General features: G+C 42.8%; 1 protein-coding gene across 3 annotated transcripts; it reads right to left on the reverse strand.

The window, feature by feature from the left end:
* Positions 1-1,429: 1,429 nt before the first annotated feature.
* Positions 1,430-18,329, reverse strand: BLM (BLM RecQ like helicase). Of its 3 annotated transcripts, none has more exons than XM_083586213.1 (22): positions 18,172-18,329; positions 16,698-16,813; positions 15,256-15,965; positions 14,618-14,783; positions 14,281-14,390; positions 13,742-13,874; positions 12,302-12,996; positions 11,433-11,624; positions 10,240-10,358; positions 9,573-9,686; positions 8,417-8,515; positions 8,164-8,312; positions 7,202-7,308; positions 6,657-6,817; positions 6,136-6,331; positions 5,421-5,611; positions 4,948-5,083; positions 4,225-4,424; positions 3,754-3,949; positions 2,934-3,056; positions 2,317-2,515; positions 1,430-1,685 (listed from the first exon to the last, which is right to left on the reverse strand). In XM_083586213.1, the coding sequence occupies exons 2-22, from the start codon at positions 16,793-16,795 to the stop codon at positions 1,529-1,531; spliced, it is 4,251 nt and encodes a 1,416-aa protein (XP_083442339.1). In that variant the 5' UTR covers positions 16,796-16,813; positions 18,172-18,329; the 3' UTR covers positions 1,430-1,528. The 3 variants fall into 3 exon arrangements, with proteins under 3 accessions (XP_083442339.1, XP_083442338.1, XP_083442340.1); XM_083586212.1 differs by having other exon boundaries at positions 12,278-12,996; XM_083586214.1 differs by lacking the exons at positions 16,698-16,813; positions 18,172-18,329 and having other exon boundaries at positions 12,278-12,996; positions 14,618-14,778; positions 15,256-15,382.
* Between the last annotated feature and the right edge of the window lie 80 nt (positions 18,330-18,409).

Below are 18,409 nucleotides of genomic sequence, written 5' to 3' on the forward strand. Positions count from 1 at the left end.
TCTTCAGGTAACATGTATATCTTAATATACTGTGACAAGACTCGTGTTCTCATTACTTACAAAAAGACAGCATCAGTATTTGCATTCATATGCATTTGTTCTGCAAGGCCTGACAGAACACAGGAAGGGGGTTCTTATCGTGACAGCTTACAGAACACCTGCCATGTTTGCAGGAGTGTAACTTAAAAAGATATTTTAAGATAACTAGTTGAACAGCCGCTAGCCAGGTAGGTTAATGCTGACAAGCTGAGGGATGCAGCTTGGCTTGTACAGCTGCACAGTGAAATCTGCAGTACATTAGAATTCATCTGGACTAGTGGTTCCCAGCCTTTTTGATATGGTGACCCAGAAGTCCAAATTTACTTAGGTAAAATGACCAATTTGTTTATTGTCACATAAATATTAGACCTTAGGTGTTTGGCAGCCATTGGTTTGGAGCATTTTAAGTGCATTTACCTGTTCTAGAACACCTACTTGAGATATCCTAGCAAAAAATGTGTTTAATACCTCTAGTCATGTGGTTAACGAGGCTATGTTTAATGGGGAAACCCAGCCAGATGGGTGGGGCATAAATATATTATTATTATTATTACTATTTTGTATTTTAGTGTTAACTGAACTGAGTACCAGTTCAGTTACAAATTTGAGGAGAGAGAGAAACTCCACACAGATCTCATGCACTACCTGCAGCCACAGAACAATGGAGTCCACATTTTTGAGGATTCATCTTGCTCTTTGATATAATCAAAGGATAATTTTGAACACCTAGAGAGGGAACTGAGTATTGATCAGCTCTGCACTGTGGCAGAATCCATGTGGAGCAGGTTAAGGCAGATGGGAACCCTGGCAAGCATCCTGAGAAATATTTTGGAGAGGTTGAAGGAGGCTTTCACAGACAGGCCCTGAGGGCTAAACCTGGGAGTCAGGAAGGCCTTGGGATGTGTTCAGTACACCTACCCAAAACACGCAAGCCTCAGCTAATACTACATGAAGTTACTGGTCCTATTAATCAGTTAATAACATTGGGTTTTTTTCTTCAAGAGTTTGTATTCATGTATTTAATTCTTCTTGTCTGTGTAAAAAGTTCTGCAAACACATATTTCAAAACTCTAGTATTCACAGCTGTTCAGACCAGAAGCTTGTCTGGTAACATACATTTTGCATTAGGAATAAAATAGTCTCATGCTTCAATACCTATAAGTGGGCTGCTTTGAATGTTTTAAACATACATAGTAAAATGTAATAGATGTGGCGTGATCCACAAATGCATGAAGTTCTCTATCTCTCATGGACAAAATGTTCAGAATAGAGTACTGAAAGTGAGCAAGCTATTTGGGGAAATGGGGACCAATACAGAGGATTTATATACCACCAAACACTTTATCAGCGTAGCTCACAAGGTGCCTTGCTAGAAGCTCTCACAGTATGGTTCAAGCAAATGTATTTATTAACATTAGGCATGAGTGTTACACCTCAATAAAAAATTAGTTAAACGGCTTCCATAGAAATTAAAAAGTCTCTAAGGATATTACAAAAGTGAGAAAGAAGGTTTAAGGTATTGTCTGCTTTGTGGTTTTGGTGGTGCCATAATTGCAGGCCTTTTGCCAATTCCTGGCTTGACAGGAGGAATGTAAGATGTGGAACTTTTGGAGTTAGATGATGCCTTCTTGCCAGTTCTGTAACCCCTAGAAAATTAGAAAGGGAAATATAGGTCATTGGCCCCAATAATTTTGTAAACATGCATATATACTTTATCTGTTGTTTCAAGAGCCTTATGAGATTTAAATCCCTAAAAAACAACCTCCAACATTTCTGCTCTGCATTTTGGCCAAATGTTTCATTTGTACATTTATAAGGTGGAGACCAGAATACCAATGTGATTTCAGTTTGGCATTGGGGCTCTTGACCTCACTGCTGAGACACTAACCCTTTAGCACCAGCACGTCCCTCTCTTCTAGGTGCTTGGAATTCTCCCAATTGTTTTTGTCCATTTCATCCAGCCCTACACACCCAGCCTTACACATAAGTAACATGGGAATTGCTGTGTTCCACAAGGACATCCTGAAAGGGACAGCACTTCCAGGCTGGCATCACAGCTTTGTCAGTCATGATTTTATGGGATGGCTTAAAATTAAGTGATTCCATGTTGCTACTATGGCAATGTGCTCCTCACTCCTTGTGAGGTCTTCACAATAAAAGTTATTTTACTTTACTTTACTGTAAAAGTGTTCTTAATTGGCACCGTAGAAGGGCTTTAATCCCATTGTTATATCTGGCTTACTTGCCACCGAAGGATTAAAAAACAAACAGCCATACCCTTTAGAACGAGCCTGCTGACCTCCCGACCTCATTTTCTTCTTTGATTCTCTGAAGAACTGAGGCTTTTTTCTCTTCCTTCCCTTGTTGGGTCTGTTGTGGAAATAGGCAGATGTTGTATGCAGCTCCTCCTCTGCTTCATCAGTACTGGAATTTCTTTCAGCGTCAGCTTCTGTAGCCGAAAGAGGCTTGTTTTCCGCTGTTGAAACAGACCCAGGTGTCTTTAATCCTGTGGCTTTGGATGTTGCCAAACACAGATCATAACCCTGCAGCTTCTCCGCTTCCCCTTAGCACAGATAGTGTTATGATGTAAAGCAAGAGAACTGCTGGTCTGAAAACCACTTCAGGGTGACAGTGCCATTTGCGCCACTGTCACTGAAAAAGGAATATGTGAGCAGTCTGCATGGCATGGTTTAAGTTGCTTCCATCATGGGGGGTGGGGAAGTATCATCATCATGACTGAAGTGACCAAGATTGCATTAAAAAGCCATTTCAAATAAAGGGCTCCCCGAGGAGTTCCTTGTTCCAATGGTAATCATGTAGAGAAAAACAATAACTGAAGTGACTACATAAATAAATAACGTGCATAACCTGAAAATGCAGAAGTCACACAATACCTGGCAGTGTCCATTCATAATACTTCTGCAGCACTTCAATGATTTCTGCTCCATACTTCTCTAACTTGTCCTCTGTAACACCATCAATCTGAAGCAGAACTGCAGGGTCTGGAGACAGTGTCTCTGGAGACCGGGAAAGAAAAACAGATCTTTAAAATGGCTTGACATCTGAGAATGTCTGGTATAAGCAGGGACAAGGATACATATGCTGAACATTTTTTGTTGTTGAAAAGATTGATCACCACACAAGGCGGTGACTTCTTTTACAAGCAGAACAGTCCATTTGCTTTCTATCTTCATACAAAAAGAGTGCACAGCAAAATCTCTCAGTTCTGCTATTAAGAGAGTTGTTCTGAAATTCCCATGCAAGCCATGCCACCTGGCAGACACCAGGAATATCACAGAGGGAAAGAGTTACAGTACAACCACGTCTTGCGTGGGGGATATGCTCTGGGGATGGCACATATATGCAAAAACACATACACCTGAACCACTCCCTTGGGATCACCCCTACATGACCATCCTTACACCTTCCAAGCAAGGCATAGCAGTTTTAAGCTCAAGCTTAGCTTACTGGGCTCTGGAACGCTCTCACAAAATCTTGCTGGGCCAGCTGAGTAAGGAAGTCTGAGAGCTTAAAAGCTCTTTCCATGCCATGAAAATGTAGCGTAAAAGGAGCTTGCATGCAATTAACTTCCAGGATTTCAGCTGGCTGGCTTTCAACCATGCAAGGTTGAAATCGCGCATACAAGATGCAACGGTACTGTGCTTCATTCACAGACACAGACTTGAACCGTTTCTCCATAAGCACCAACATTACCTGCTATTCTTTTAAGCGTGGCAGTGTTAAAAACATTGAAGTAATGAACATCAAACGCTTTCCCAAGGTTTTTGCAGACATCTGTGAGTTCTGAGAGACATTTCTTAACCATCTCTTCCCGCTGGGAAACTTTGATCACTGATGCCCTTTGGTGCTTGCGAATGCTGCTGGCACTTTCAGTTTCATGGAACTCTACCTAAAGGAAGCAGCAGAAGAAAATCTCACTAATGTACAACTGAAACCAAGATGTGCAGTTTCCTTCTATACAGCTTGAGACTATGACAGCAACACAGGAAGAGGATGAAGGCGCCCATTAGAGGAAAAGGAGCATCTCCTTTTTCAGCCACTCTCTGCAAGACCTTGAGATTTTCTTAAATATTTTCCTGGGTGGCTCCAAGCTCCTAACACCTACTTGAGGAGGAGACAGGGCATGACACTTTAGGGAAGTAGATGAACTTAGCTCTTACACACCTGCAGAGATCCATTCAGCACAGCATAAGCTTTCTCGCCAATCTGGACATATGCAACTGCTTGGTCATTAGCAGTAATGTAAAGGTCTTCCTCTAGAATCTTGTCCAGTACCAGTTTCCTAAAGAGTCGCTCAGCATTATGGCGTGAGTAGGCCGCTCCTTTTCCAAACAGGCCAGACTGAATCTTGGCACTCTTTGTACCTGTACAGAAAAACACAGTGTGTCCTCTTGATAAAGGCAAAAGCAGGAAAGATGCTACAGCACAAGAATCCCCAGAGTGAGGACTCACAAGTGATTTAATCACCTTCCCTCTCATGACCAAGGCCAGATAGCAAAATGAAGCAAAACCACATGGGAGATTGGCTAGCTACTCCTCACTCACCAGAAAATTATATAAGGAATATTTTTTATTATTTAACATACATGACCCACTAAGGAAGATAACAGAAGTCAAAACAGTAACAATTAATTGCACATTTGTTCAAAATCCAATTAAAACTTTTTAATTAATTCAACAAAACTGATTAAATTAATCCAGTGATACCAGCTTTTCAAAGTCTGATAGTAATTGACACCTGAAGTGCCTCTCTGCCTCCCCCTTGCCTCTTAGCACTCCCCTGGGTAATCCCCCCCCCCTCCAGGAGCTGGTACCACCCACTTTGGGAACCAGTGATCCAAGGAACAAATCCAACACTGAGTGTTGACAGCATACACTGCAACTTACCCAAGAAAATGTCAATCATCATATTCAAGGTGTACCTCCCTGTGTTATTCCTTCTTACTCGCTTCTCGCCACAATGCTCCTGAACAAACCTAACAATGTTTTTCACGTCTTCTGTCACGTTCCGTGGTTTATAATCCTAACAAAAACAGTTTTGAGGAGGAAAGATTGATTTGTTGCACTACATCTGGCTGTTGACAATACAGTATTGGCCCCAATTTGGATACCATTCCAAACTCAAGATATACAAGCTAAGTGAAGTGTTAGCTTAAATCTGAGAGATTAATCTGAGGGAAATACAAGAAAAAACGAGTCATACATTGAAGAAAACAGCTGGAAGTCATTGTCTGCAGGTTGCAATCCTTAGTTTCTTCAGCCCAAAAATCACTCCTGCCCAGCCACTACCAGAAATACATGTGTTCTAACCTCTAAAGAGATAACACATTTTGAAGAGTTAAGAAGCAGAACTGGCTTACCTGCTTCCTGCTGCAGTTGTCACAACTGACTTCAGGGTGTTCCTTGCAAAACCTAGAGTTGAAGCCTGTTTCCCCAAAGTAGGCCAGCAGCTGTACTCTCCGGCACTCCACGATATTCTCACAGTAATGGACCATGCTGTAGAGATTGTTGAAATGTGTCTGCCGTGTGTGGCTGTTCCCATCTTTTTCCACTGAAATTCAAATAATGCACCTTTTGACTTATTACGGAACATACACATAGAGCGAGAGATTGCTTTTCCTTCTGACCAATAATTTACAGACATGTATGAAGAAGAAGCCAAAAGGTTCAAACTTTAAGTTTGTGAGCTGGATTTCAACCTTTTTTAGTAGGATACACAGAAGAGAAAGGAATGAGACAATGCAGCATTTTTTCTATATAAAAATTGAGGCGTTTATGGAAAAGGAATTCTTCAGGAAGTTTACAGTATTTATAGTCTCCTATGGCTAGATGCTGCACACTGCTTGTTCCAAGCAACCTAAATGAAAACACTTAAAGCCTAAAACTTGAGAGGCAAATGCCAAGTGATTCTATTGCAGGCGGTGCTTCTATGTTTTATAGCCATGATGGCTGATGTGGGCTGCTAACACTGTTCTATGACAACAATTATAAAATTTACCCCCCCACACACACATTTAAGCCCATTTTTGCATGATTCTGGTCACAAGGTTTGAGATCTCGCAGAGAAATGCTTACTAAATATGAGTCTTCTCAGCCTGTTGACATCACTATAGGTGTAGAAGAGCAGGCAGTGAGAAATTTCTCCATCACGCCCAGCTCTCCCCGACTCCTGATAGTAACCTTCAACAGATTTAGGAAGAGAGGCATGGATCACGAAGCGCACATCAGGTTTATCAATCCCCATGCCGAAAGCAATGGTTGCACATATAATCTGGAAGAGAACAAAAACAGGATTTGCATACTGCCAAGGGCAAGCAGTTCATCACAAACATACTTTATACACTGAACTGGCACAGTGCTTTCTGGCTTGATACTCTGGTCGACTTTCGGCTCACCTCAAGGAGGGTAAAGACGAACACACACACAAATCCATTGAGAAAGGCCATAGAAAACTGACCAGCTAAACAGACGGGGCCATTTGTTTTGCCACAGGAGCTAACAACCATTTAGATCTGTGCTGGCTACACCCTATGTTCGTTTTAAATATTTCTACTTGTGTGTGATATCAGCACCATCTACAGTTTCGTCCCCTTTACCTGACACCCGTCCTGATTAATCCACTTCTGCTGCACATGGTCTCTGGTGCTGTCCGTGAGACCAGCATGATAGGCAAGTGCAGAAAGGCCAGAGCTCTGCAAAGTGTTGGCAACGGAGTCACATTCGTATCGGGAGAGGCAATAAATTATCCCAGAGTCATCTAAAGAAAAAGAAAAAACAGGCAAAATATGGGAGCCTGGAGTATTCAGTCCTCTCAAATAAAGTAAATTAAAAGTGACAGCGGAAGTCGCACACCCCTCTGAGCTACATTTCACAGAATTGAAGAACTTTCTGACAGTGGTAGCTGTTTGATAGTGGAACGGACTCCTTTGGAAGGTGGTGGCCCCTCCTTCATTGGAGCTTTTTAAGCAAAGGTTGGGTGGCCACCTGTCATGGATGCTTTAGTTGAGATTCCGGCATTGCAGGGGGTTGGACTAGATGACCCCCAGGGGCCCCTTCCAAATCTACAATTCTTTCATTCTTTGAAAAAGCCTCGATTTACACGAATAAATCCTGCCAGAGGAAGGAAAGGAACTAAACTCACTTGGGTGGTATTTTCGGATCCAATCCAAGCAGTCCAGCGCAACACTTTTGGGCTTCTTGGGCAAAACATCGTATTTCAGGTTCCGCCTGTTAAAGCTCATACTAAACCTGGAAAATATCCATCACAAGAAAAAGAATTTTTTCTTCTTTAAAAAACAGTAAATTGCTAAAGGATATCTGTATCTTAAATGATATCTTAAGAAAAGCCACCAGTGACTCCTCATGTATTTGCATGGCCCCCACCATGCCACAGGATCTGGGCTGGACACACCAGCAGCTCCTTGTATGCTGAGTAAAGGAGGCTGAGAGGCCAAGGAGGGCAGGTAAGTCATTTCTTTCTCTTAGGGGAAAGGGCCAGAAGTGGCACTGAAGGAAATAAACAAACACAGGGAAGAGAAAGGAAGAGAAAGAGATAACAGATCTGTTATAGGGCAAAGAAGTCAATCTAAAGGAAATAGGCCAAAAGGATGAAAAACTAGTGGCTGGGGCATGTGGGGTGGGAAGAAGATTCAAGCTGAGTCTGAAAGGAAAATAGGGGGGAGATATTATAGGAGATGGGATAAAAAAACAACTTCTGGGATGCTTGGGAGCAGGGCAAGGAAAATATAAAAAAGGCCTTCTCTACCCGACTAAAATGGGACTGAATTCTGACAAAAATGGTAAGGCTGAGTTACAATACCTCCAGAACAGATGCCTGCAGGTAGCTTGAGGAAAGCTGACCTATGGAACTCCTTTTCATGAGCTAAAGGCTGTGCCAGAGAATTTCCAAAGACTGATTAGATATCACTAGAAAAAGATGTCAGCAATTGCCAGCTGATTATGCCAGACGCAGCAAATGCCACTGGCCACCATTTTAATGCTGCCTGCCCTGCGCCACCATTTTGGGCCTCGGTGGTTTTCAGCGATCTCATGTGGGCCACTGGGTATAGAAAGTTGGAGAATTCCTGTGTAGGTCAAACTTACACCTGTGGCTTCAGCATCTCCAGTTGATTCAGGACGTCCTTTTGCACCCTTGCGTTTGCGGTGGCAGTCAGAGCCATCATAGGAATGGAAGCAAATTTCTTACGAAGCATATTCAGCCGCTTGTAGTCTTGGCGGAAGTCATGGCCCCACTAGTCAAAATATATTTTTTTAAAAAAGTTAATTTGCTTACAGATCAATGCAAGGGTTCAGCTGGTTCCCCAACCTCTGATATTTCCAAAAAAGAGAAGGTCACCTGACTAACGCAGTGTGCCTCGTCAATCACAAAGCGCGCCAACAGCTTCCGTTCATAGAGATTCTCCAGGGTTGACATCAGCCGGCCACTCGAGCAGACCTAAGGAAGACCCACACCCAAGGATCCAGAAACTTTAGTGGAGAATTGCTATCACTGTATATTCACACATAGCAAATTCCTTTCTACATCACTTTTCAGCATAAAAAGTGCTTTAGCCTCCTTATCTCATTTGCCCTCATCCACCACTTCAGATAGACCTGGTGTTGTAAAATTTAGGGTGCACATATAGCAGACACCCAGTCCACAGAAAACCAATCCTTCACCCTTCAACATTTGGAAAATACCTTGAGAGAAATAGCTTGGAGAACCAGTATACTTTCATTTTAGCCTGTTAAAACAAGGACAACCTGAATTTCCTATGGAACATTGTATAAAATCATTTATAACTGTATAATTCGAGTCCTCCATAATCCCTCTTGCCTGAGAAGACATAGGTAGATAGCAATCAGGGAAAGTTCCTGAAGGGATTCCTCTCCCAAATCTATGAACCTCCTTTGTGTTAATTGTCATTGTTTGCCGAAATGCCCTGCACTGAGGGATGTTGGCTGGGCATCCTGATTGTCTCAACAAATGCTAATATTTTGCATAAACTGTGTCTATGTAAAACTTGCTAAATCCTCGGGAATGTCACACCTTGACCTGCCTGAGCCACTGTAGCCCCACCTTGTGTGTGATGTAATTTCTGGTTTGTAAAGGGGCCAAAATGCAGCCCTTTAAAAAGGGATGCTTTTTCTTTGCTCTTGGTCTCTTTTACCTCCTTTGCAGGGAGGGGAGGAAACTCTGTTGCAAAAAAATAAATAAAGATCTGCTTTGCTTTCTTTAGATCCTTGCCTCCATCCATTCATCTCTGACCAATCATGAACTTAGGCGTCTCAGTCCCTTGGGGAGTTGGGCAGCAAAAAAAATAAATAACCCCAATTTTTCTACACCATTGGTAAGCAGAGGCCTGCTCTAGTCATGCAAACAGAGTTCATGTCTGAGCAGGGATGGAAGCCTAGCTCTTCTCCATCCAAACCTGCTGGCTTCCTTTGCCTGGTGGGCTGTATCCTATATATGATACAACCCAATGCTGATGGTGCTCAGACCTTATACAAACCTTCTCTGGAGTAACATAGAGGAGTTTTATGATGGGGTCTTTCTTCGACAGCTGCATGTAGATTCTGGATGCTTCAGCATCAGTCTTGTCACCTGTCAGGTGAGTTGCTGGAATCTATGACAGAAGAAGAGCTGTTTGCACTCAGTATAAAGTAGCTCCCTGTGTTCCCGAGTCAGATCTATTAGTCCATTTACTATTATCTACAAAGACTGGCAGCGGCTCTCTGGGATTTCAGTTATGGTTCTCTCCCAGCCCTAGATGGAATCAGGGATCTTCTGCATGCAAAGCAGGTGCTCTACCACTGAGATACAGTGATAGACTAAATAGATGCAACAGCAAATGGATTGGTGAATTCAACACTCATTTTACACTATTATCTATAGTAAGTCAAAAACGGTACACACAGATAAAGTACTAGCTTCCGTGATGTAGGCCTAAATGTGTCTCCATGCTCCCTTCCTTGCCTGCTATGGTGCTGAGCTCCCAAACTTTGGATCAACTTGAATCTTAATAGCAATGCCCAAATATTGGAAATAAGGAATGGAAGTTTCTAATTTGCATGAAGTCATACCCCAGAGCAAAGAGCAGAATCGGTCACGACTAATGAAGATGCAGACAACTCTCCTCATGCAAAGGATCAATGAGAAAACCATGGGCTTGAACTCACATCCATTGATGTTAGCTTCTGAACTTGATCCACTATCAGTGACCTCAAGGGGGAGATCACAATGGTGACTCCCGCTGAAACGCAAGCTGGTAGCTGGTAGCATAAGCTCTTCCCACCTCCTGTGGGAAGGAAAAAAAACAAGGATTAGTTGGAAAGCTCACCTGGGCAGGAAGCAAATACAGGTGGTCCAGATGAGATTTAGCAAAAGCCAGAAACCTCCACCCTAGAATATTTCAACAAATTTTCCATCTGGGTTTCAAAATTACTTTCTGCACTCCTCCAACTCCTGCTAAGAATGGGTCACTGCAAACACAATTTAAGTACAGGTTTTATGATCAAGACATTAGGAATTTTTAGTTCTGGTAACTTTTTTCAGACAGTGTTTTTTATTTTTTAATCGAAAATTCTCAATATGTCATGCTTTAAGAGTTGCTACACTGTCTACGTAAGAACATCAGAAGAGTTGTGCTTGATCAGGCCAAAGGGGGTCCCATCAAGACCAGCATCCTGTTCTCACAACGACCAACCAGATGCCTCTTCTGGGAAACCCGCAAGCAGGATCCAAAGCACAAGAGCACTTGTGGTTTCCAGCAACTGGTATTCAGAAGCATTGCAGCCTCCAACTGTGGAGGCAGAGCACAGGCATCGTGGGTAGTAGTCCCCAATAGCCCCTCCTCCATGACTTTGTCTAGGTCACATAAAGTCTCTAACCAGTTGCAAAGAAGCATGCTTAATCGTTAGAGCCAGTGGGAATGCATGCCTGCTTAGGAAATATTAGCAACTCATTTATATCCCGCTGGAAGCCGCCCAGAGTGGCTGGGGCAACCCAGTCAGATGGGTCGGGTACAAGTAATGATTCAACTCATGGATTATATTCAGTGATTTAAATCAATTCACCCTGCATTTAGCAATCCCACACCTCCACTATGATCCAGATCTCCCCACAACCTGTTTGTCAGTCTTCAACTTTGCTGTCCAAATGCACATTGTGTGTCCTTAAGGACAGCATCTTTCACTTTGCTGACATACACAATAAAAGGTTGTGGCACTTCATCACCTCAGGAGGCAAAAGGTCATTTGCCAGGAGTCTCCCACACCTTTTTACTCATTGCACACCTTCTGAAAGCCTCCCAGGTTGCCAGAGTAGCCCCCTAGACCACATGCGGTTGGCAGGCACCCTTGCCATCACACACCTGTGGGCATTAAGATGAAGCAGTCTTCGCCCAACAGAGCAGCATTGATGGCTTCAAGCTGATTTGTCCGGAAGTGATGCAGACCAAATCTTTTGTGAAATATTTTCATCATTTCGTTAGAATGGGGAAATGCTAAGCCCCTGAAGTGCTCTAGCAATGGATTTCTGGAAGGTGAATTTTTAACCTGTGGATCTAGAAGAAAACAGGTTACTAGAATAAATAACAATTGCTTGGTTTTTGTGTGTGTCCTGTAGCATATCAACAGCTTACTCTCAACTCATTTTGCATAATTATTTTGTAAGTATACTAGTGTGGCTAGATAGGTGGAGTGTGATCCTCAATTGTGTTGGCAATGCAAAATCAAGAGCTGGGAGTTATCCTGGATTCCTTAATATAACTATAGGACCCTGTGAAATCTCAGCTCAAAGTCATGCTTCGAAACACAACAGTGTTGGGCAGCAAAGCTGACATTTCACAACAGCAGCCCTAACCCCCACAGAAGCAGCACAACCACAATGCAAAACTGTTCAAGTTAATGTGAGAGCAAATTCCTGCTGTTTGAAAAGGAAAATGCTATACACTCCTTACAGCAGAATTTGGTATTGGTACAGAAGAAAAACCATGTGTGTGTGTCACATTTCCCAAAGAATTTCAGAACTCAGAAATGCAGTGACAAAAGTGTGACCTCGTGAAGGAAAAGCAAAGCTGCTACCAAGTGACTGTGATGAAGCAATGAATAGTATTCCCATTGCAACTCAAGCAATGTGTCAGATTAGTTAATTACTCTCTACACAATAGCTCCCTGGCACAACTAGCTTCTGTGACAGAGAATTAGCATAATTTACCCAAGCAGCTCTTGGCAGGCGCACCTTGGCAGTTTGCTCTGGGAAAAATAGGATTTGAAAAATGACCATTTCCCTGAGCTGTAAGGGAGCTTTTTTCCAGGAATGGTTTGGCAGGCTGTGCTTCCTCAGCACGCTGGTAGCAAGTACTAGGTGGCTGTAAAGTTGAAGTGTTTATTACGTTGTCCAACTCATCAAAGTCATCAATATCAAAATCATCATCAAAGGCCACATTCTCTGTTGCTGAGGAATTCTCTCTCAAATTATTTTGTAGAGTGAGTTTCTCTTGGTCTTGATTCCCCTTTGAAAACAGCCAACCCTTTTCTCCCCATTCTGTCCTTGGATTTTTGATGGAACTGTTCAGAGAGGAGATTCTGTTGTCGACTCCTCTTTTAGAAAGAGACAATCCTGCATTTTCCGAGATGCTACTGTCCATAGCAAAAGTCTTGGAAAAAACTGACAGGTCAGCATTACTGGAGTCTTGAGTCCTTGGTACAAAGGAGGGGGTTGAATGAAAGTTATGCTGGGGTGCAACCTTTGGGGAAGGTTGTCTAGACATGAACAATTCCCTACAAGGGTCAGTGGCAGAGGTTTTTCCCAGTTGAAAAGAAACACCACCATCCATAGATCTTTCATGTCCAGAATAAAGTTTGCAATTTTCATCCAAAGATATGCCACTGTCCTTTCTACTTCCATTAGTGCCATTCTTTAAGAGTTTTCTTCTGGAAATAAAGAAAAAATATGAATTATTAATACACAGAATCACAGAGTTGGAAGGGACCCCAAGGGTGATCTAGTCCAACCGCCTGCAATGCAAGGATCTCAGCAAAAACAAGCTTACTCCATGTGACAACCATTTAGATATTTGAAGATGGCTATCATATCTTCTCTCAAGTCTCCTCTTATTTCAACTTTTTATAGGTCAGGTTAATAGCCAAAGAGCCAGATAAATATGCCTTTGCTTACCAAAAAAATTGATATAAACTTGCCTCAATTGCCAGACCAAGATTTCTTGAGAGTATTTATCTCAGGAGGGACACTGGTGGCAAAAAAAAGCCCCCCTTGGGGACGCGGGTGGTGCTGTGGGTTAAACCACAGAGCCTAGGACTTGCCGATCAGAAGGTCGGCGGTTCGAATCCCCGCGACGGGGTGAGCTCCTGTTGCTCGGTCCCTGCTCCCGCCAACCTAGCAGTTTGAAAGCACGTCAAAGTGCAAGTAGATAGGTACCGCTCCGGCGGGAAGGTAAACAGTGTTTCTGTGCGCTGCTCTGGTTCGCCAGAAGTGGCTTAGTCATGCTGGCCACATGACCTCAGCCAATAAAGCGAGATGAGAGCCGCAACCCCAGAGTCGGTCACGACTGGAGCTAATGGTCAGGGATCCCTTTACCTTTACCTATTTATCTCAGAGACACAAGGGATAAACAGAGCCTGTGAACACACTCTGGGTTAGTGGCATCTCAAGACAGACCTGTGATCTCTATGCTGAAGGAGCTCTTTTCCACACGACAAAGACTTCAGCTCCCATTCCGGAATGGAATCCACCAGCTTGCAGATATCTTCCATCACACTGTAGAGGGACTGTCCCAAAAGTGAATGCTTGTCTGAAATGAAACACAGTAAGGTTAAAGCACCACTTTAGTCACAATCTACCAGCAACTTGAAAATGACCTGCTTTTTCAAGGAAGTCCTTAAGATTCTCTAATCCTTGGACTACCCATGTGCTAGTAGTTCATTCTGACTTCAGTGGAATTTAAGCATGTTTGTAATTCAAAGGGAAACAAAGGAAGTTTTACAGGAAAACATGCCCACTACACAGTTCTTAGGTGTTTTTTTAAAAAAACCTGAAGTCACATTGCAAAATCTTAACAGAAGCTGAAGCACTTACTACCCAGTCCTGTGATTTAGTCAGGTGCAAGGCTGCAGACAGGTCTGTATCTGAAGACCACAATGAGGTCTGCACTTTCTGAAAGCAAGCAGGTGAAGCCCCTTCAGGAGGAGTTATTTTACCTTCTTGCCTATCACTGTTTCCATGGGTGGTTTCTCCAAAGTTTGGAAGGCTGCTTTTCAAACTTTCAAGGGCCAGTGTTTTCTCAACAGCAGCTTCTCTGGAAACATACCTAACATTAAAAAGAAGTCGTTAAGTCATCCCATATAAATACACTGCTGTGAATGAAGTTTTTCGCATCAGCTAGAAAACACTTCTTACTAAGCTTATTTGTTCCACCAGCATTTTGGTCATTCACTGATGAAAAAACTCCAGATCCATTATTTCACCATCCTACCCGGGCTACCAGAGATGGTTCTGGTAAAGAACCAAGTTGTGGACTTTTTATTTCCATCATACCTAATGCTTTTCAAAGAGGATGCAGAAGAAGGTATTTCTTCCTCTGGAGAGGGTGGTATGCAGTCTACGTAGTTTTCATCCTCAAAGGCATCATACATAGCTGGATCATTCCACACTTCATCTGGTTCCTCACTTTCATTTAGGATGAAGTCAGCATCATTCTGTGCTTTAAAACAAGCAATAAGAATATTTGACTAACAACAGTTTTAAAACACACCGAGGACAATTTAAAATATCAATAAAACCCACCCAGTAATACATAAAATCCACCCAGAAAAAAATCTAACAGACACAACTTAAAAACCCAGCCACCTATCCCCACTGCAAAAAGCCCCCACCTTTGGGTGCTGTATCCCATATGGAGATAGGCCTTCTCCATGGTGGTACCCCAGATTTAAAACTCCCTGCTCCTTTATATTTAGCCAACTATATGCTAGAAAGCATTTGATAACTGACTAAATACATCTATTTGTGTGGTGTGAAAATGAACTAGTATATGCAGTTTTATGGCTTATTCTGTATTGGGTGGTTTAATGATTCTTTGTTACTCAGATCGAGATCTTGGACAAAGGATGCTATACAAACATTTAAAATAAATAATACTATTAATAGACTTGACTAGAAAGAAAGCCATTTACCTTTCAAATGCTCTTCCTTTTTGTCACCGAAGGTACTTTCCACAGGCTTCTCCTCTTGAAGATTTTCACTTACAAAGCTTTCACAAGGGCTGGGTGTGGGAGAATCAAGGCAAATGACAGACTGGCTTCCAGCAGGATCTGGTTCCTTGTCAAGTATCTGTATTTTGTTCTTCTCACGCACAGAGGGTCCATTACATTCTTGTTTAGCTTTTCCCATGCCATCTGCCTTTAATGACTTACTGGGGATGGGACTATGGTTTTTTGGAGCCTTCCTAGCTTTTATAGACTGGGTGTCTGAAAAGGAACCAGGCCGCTTTGAGCATACCTTTCGTGGACCAGATATTTCAAAGTCATCAGTGTCATCCCAGACATCATCAATATTAATAACTGAATTGTATGAAGAATTATGGTCTGATTTCAGGAGCTGATGGTCATCTGGTTTGCTGCCCACGCCACTTTCTTTTACAGAAGACTGGAAACAATCCAGAACATCTCGACATTGCTCATTTGGATAATTGTGCTTTCCTTCCTGCTTTTTCAATGTTGTTTCAAAAACTTCACTGATTCTCATCTGCTTATCCTTTGACACACTTGGATTTGTCAAGGAAGAGTTAGCATCCTTCTCTTTTAAGGTCAAATCCTTTGTTTCAGCTAAATATTTTACTGGCGTACAGTTACCAAGAGAGGTTTTCTTTTTGAATGTAAATCCCCTACAAAAGAGCCAAACAGTTTATTTAGACTTTGAGTGATTCATCAAGTCCTGCATTCTTTATGCCATGGTATTTTCCTCTGCTTTCAAACACATGCTTGAATGCTATATACAAGCATTGCAAAAAAATTAATGATATATTTAATTTTAGTTCATTTTGGCATTGTTTCTTATCACTTATTCTGTTTAGATTTTAAACAGCAAATTAGTCTTCCTATTACAGTGGACCAAAGTATCTTGAAAGATACCAGGAAACAGATAATTGGACCAGGAAAGTGAGCATGCCCAGATTTTTTTTTTTAAAATTAGCCTTTCATTTCAAGCCATGTATTTAAATTCCCCAACATGTTGCTCATTAACTATTTTTAAGCATTACTAACACCCAAAATTAGACAGAAATTACCCTTAAATGTGTTTTACATTTATACAAGCTTTGCTGGACTCCTATTTTTAAAATTTGTAAAAGGATTTTGTATACATCGCTCAATTTTATTTGTGATATATATATATATACAGAGAGAGAGAGAAAGAGAGAGAGAGAGAGAGTTACTTTCCCCCTTATTTTTATGCAGTTCTTAAGGTATTTTTCATGTTATGAAAAGAGGAAAATAAATATTTCCCCAAGTAACTATCATTAATGTCTAGTACATGCTCAATATCTGGTAAATATTGATTGCCACTGTTTGACCATGTTCAGTTTGAGATGCTCGGGGGGGGGGGGCGCAATACTTACATAGTCTTGGGTTTGAGAGGCGCCAGGTTTCTTAGAGGGGCTTTTGCTGAATGAAGTGCAAGCTGCTTCTGCAGGTTATTCTGAGGAACGGCTGCCATTCTGTTTTTTTAAGTAGGCTGGGGGAGAGAAAACAAACAAAACCCACACACTTGAAATACATAAGTATCATAAGCAAAAATAAACTTTGGTCAATAAGAAGTTGAAAATGACTTTAAGGGCAGTTATGTTCCCCGCTGTAAGCAGAAGCAGGAGCTTGAGCCTCTGTTTTGACAATGGTATTCAAAGCAAAACCAGCAAAGCTGAGCTAGACAAATGCCCCAGCAACTGTAATCACTAGCCAGTTCAAAGGTGCTGAGATTCACATTCAAGCTTTCCTGAAGGGCTCCAGTTCTGCGGCAGAGTGTCTGCTTTACTTATAATAAGGCCATTGCTAGATTAAAAGATGGGAGAAAGATTCTCCCATAAACCTTGGAGGACTTCTGACTGCCAGCTTAGATGGTCTAGGAGCATAAGGCAGCTTCAGGTAGTCCACCTGCGCCAGCGCCAAAGGCAGGGGGATATCTGCTGAAGATGATCCCAATTCACTCAGACGAAGTGAGTTCCAGGGAGATGCCTGGCAGCCAATGGTCCCAGGAGCCAGGGCCGGATTTAGATTTGATGAGGCCCTAAGCTACTGAAGGTAATGGGGCCCTTTATATGTCCAGCTGTCGTTTGTCAACAACAAATTGTCACTGTTTTTGTGTTGAATATACAGTGGTACCTCGGGTTACATATGCTTCAGATTACATACACTTCAGGTTACAGACTCCGCTAACCCAGAAATATTACCTCAGGTTAAGAACTTTGCTTCAGGATGAGAACAGAAATCGTGCTCTGGTGGCGCAGCGGCAGCAGGAAGCCCCATTAGCTAAAGTGGTGCTTCAGGTTAAGAACAGTTTCAGGTTAAGAACGGACCTCCGGAACGAATTAAGTTCTTAACCCGAGGTACCACTGTATGCTATATGGTCATTTATGGACCTAACGGGTATCTAAAGCCATTTGCACATAACAAAAGGCTAGGAGGCGGGGCCCATTATTTACATCATAGGAGCCTACACAACACAAAACACTGTTGCTGTATGTAGGTTTTCCTTGGTTTTAAGCTTATATTTTGGAAATGTATATCCATTTTTTCCCCTTTTTAGCCTCCAAGCTATAGCTTGTTTAGCTTATACGTAAATCCGGCACTGCCAGGAGCACAGCAGCTCCGAGCGCCGCCCCCCCCCCAACCCCAGTCTGCGCTTGCCAGCGCGGCACCCGCCCCCCTCCAGCTCTGCTTGCAGTGGGGTGGGAGCCCTGGGGGTCGTCCAGCAGCAGGCGGCCTCTCGCAGAATCGAAAGGAGCCCAGTGGATGATCAAGTCCAACCCCCTGCAATGCATCGGTCCGCGTGGCACCCCCTCTCCCCCCACGACTTCACCGCTCCCAAGCACCTACCTTCACCGCAGAAGCGGCTCTCGCCGCAGTCGCCTCGCTCCCTCCTACCTCCTCTTCGCATTTAGCGCCTTCTCAGCCTCCCGAGTATCCTATTGGCTAAGGAAGAGCGCCTTCTCGGCTGTAAAGGAAGTGACGTCGCCTACAGGTCCAGCGCCCGCAGAAGGTCCGGTGGGAAAAGGACATCTCCGGGCCTTTGCGGCCGGGGAATGGCTTCCGCCCAAGGAGCAACCTCCCCGCC

This window comes from Podarcis filfolensis (genome assembly GCF_964270895.1).
Source record: "Podarcis filfolensis genome assembly, chromosome: 14".
In the NCBI taxonomy this organism is placed as follows: Eukaryota; Metazoa; Chordata; class Lepidosauria; order Squamata; family Lacertidae; genus Podarcis; species Podarcis filfolensis.

Coding starts and splice junctions, on each gene's coding strand:
- BLM (XM_083586212.1), bottom strand. CDS start 16,795: ATGGCAGCCGTTCCTCAGAATAACCTGCAGAAGCAGCTTGCACTTCAT. Junction 13,875..14,280: donor AAACAGTGATAGGCAAGAAG/GTAAAATAACTC, acceptor GTTTCATTTCAG/ACAAGCATTCACTTTTGGGA. Junction 9,687..10,239: donor AGAAGCTAACATCAATGGAT/GTGAGTTCAAGC, acceptor CTTCTGTCATAG/ATTCCAGCAACTCACCTGAC.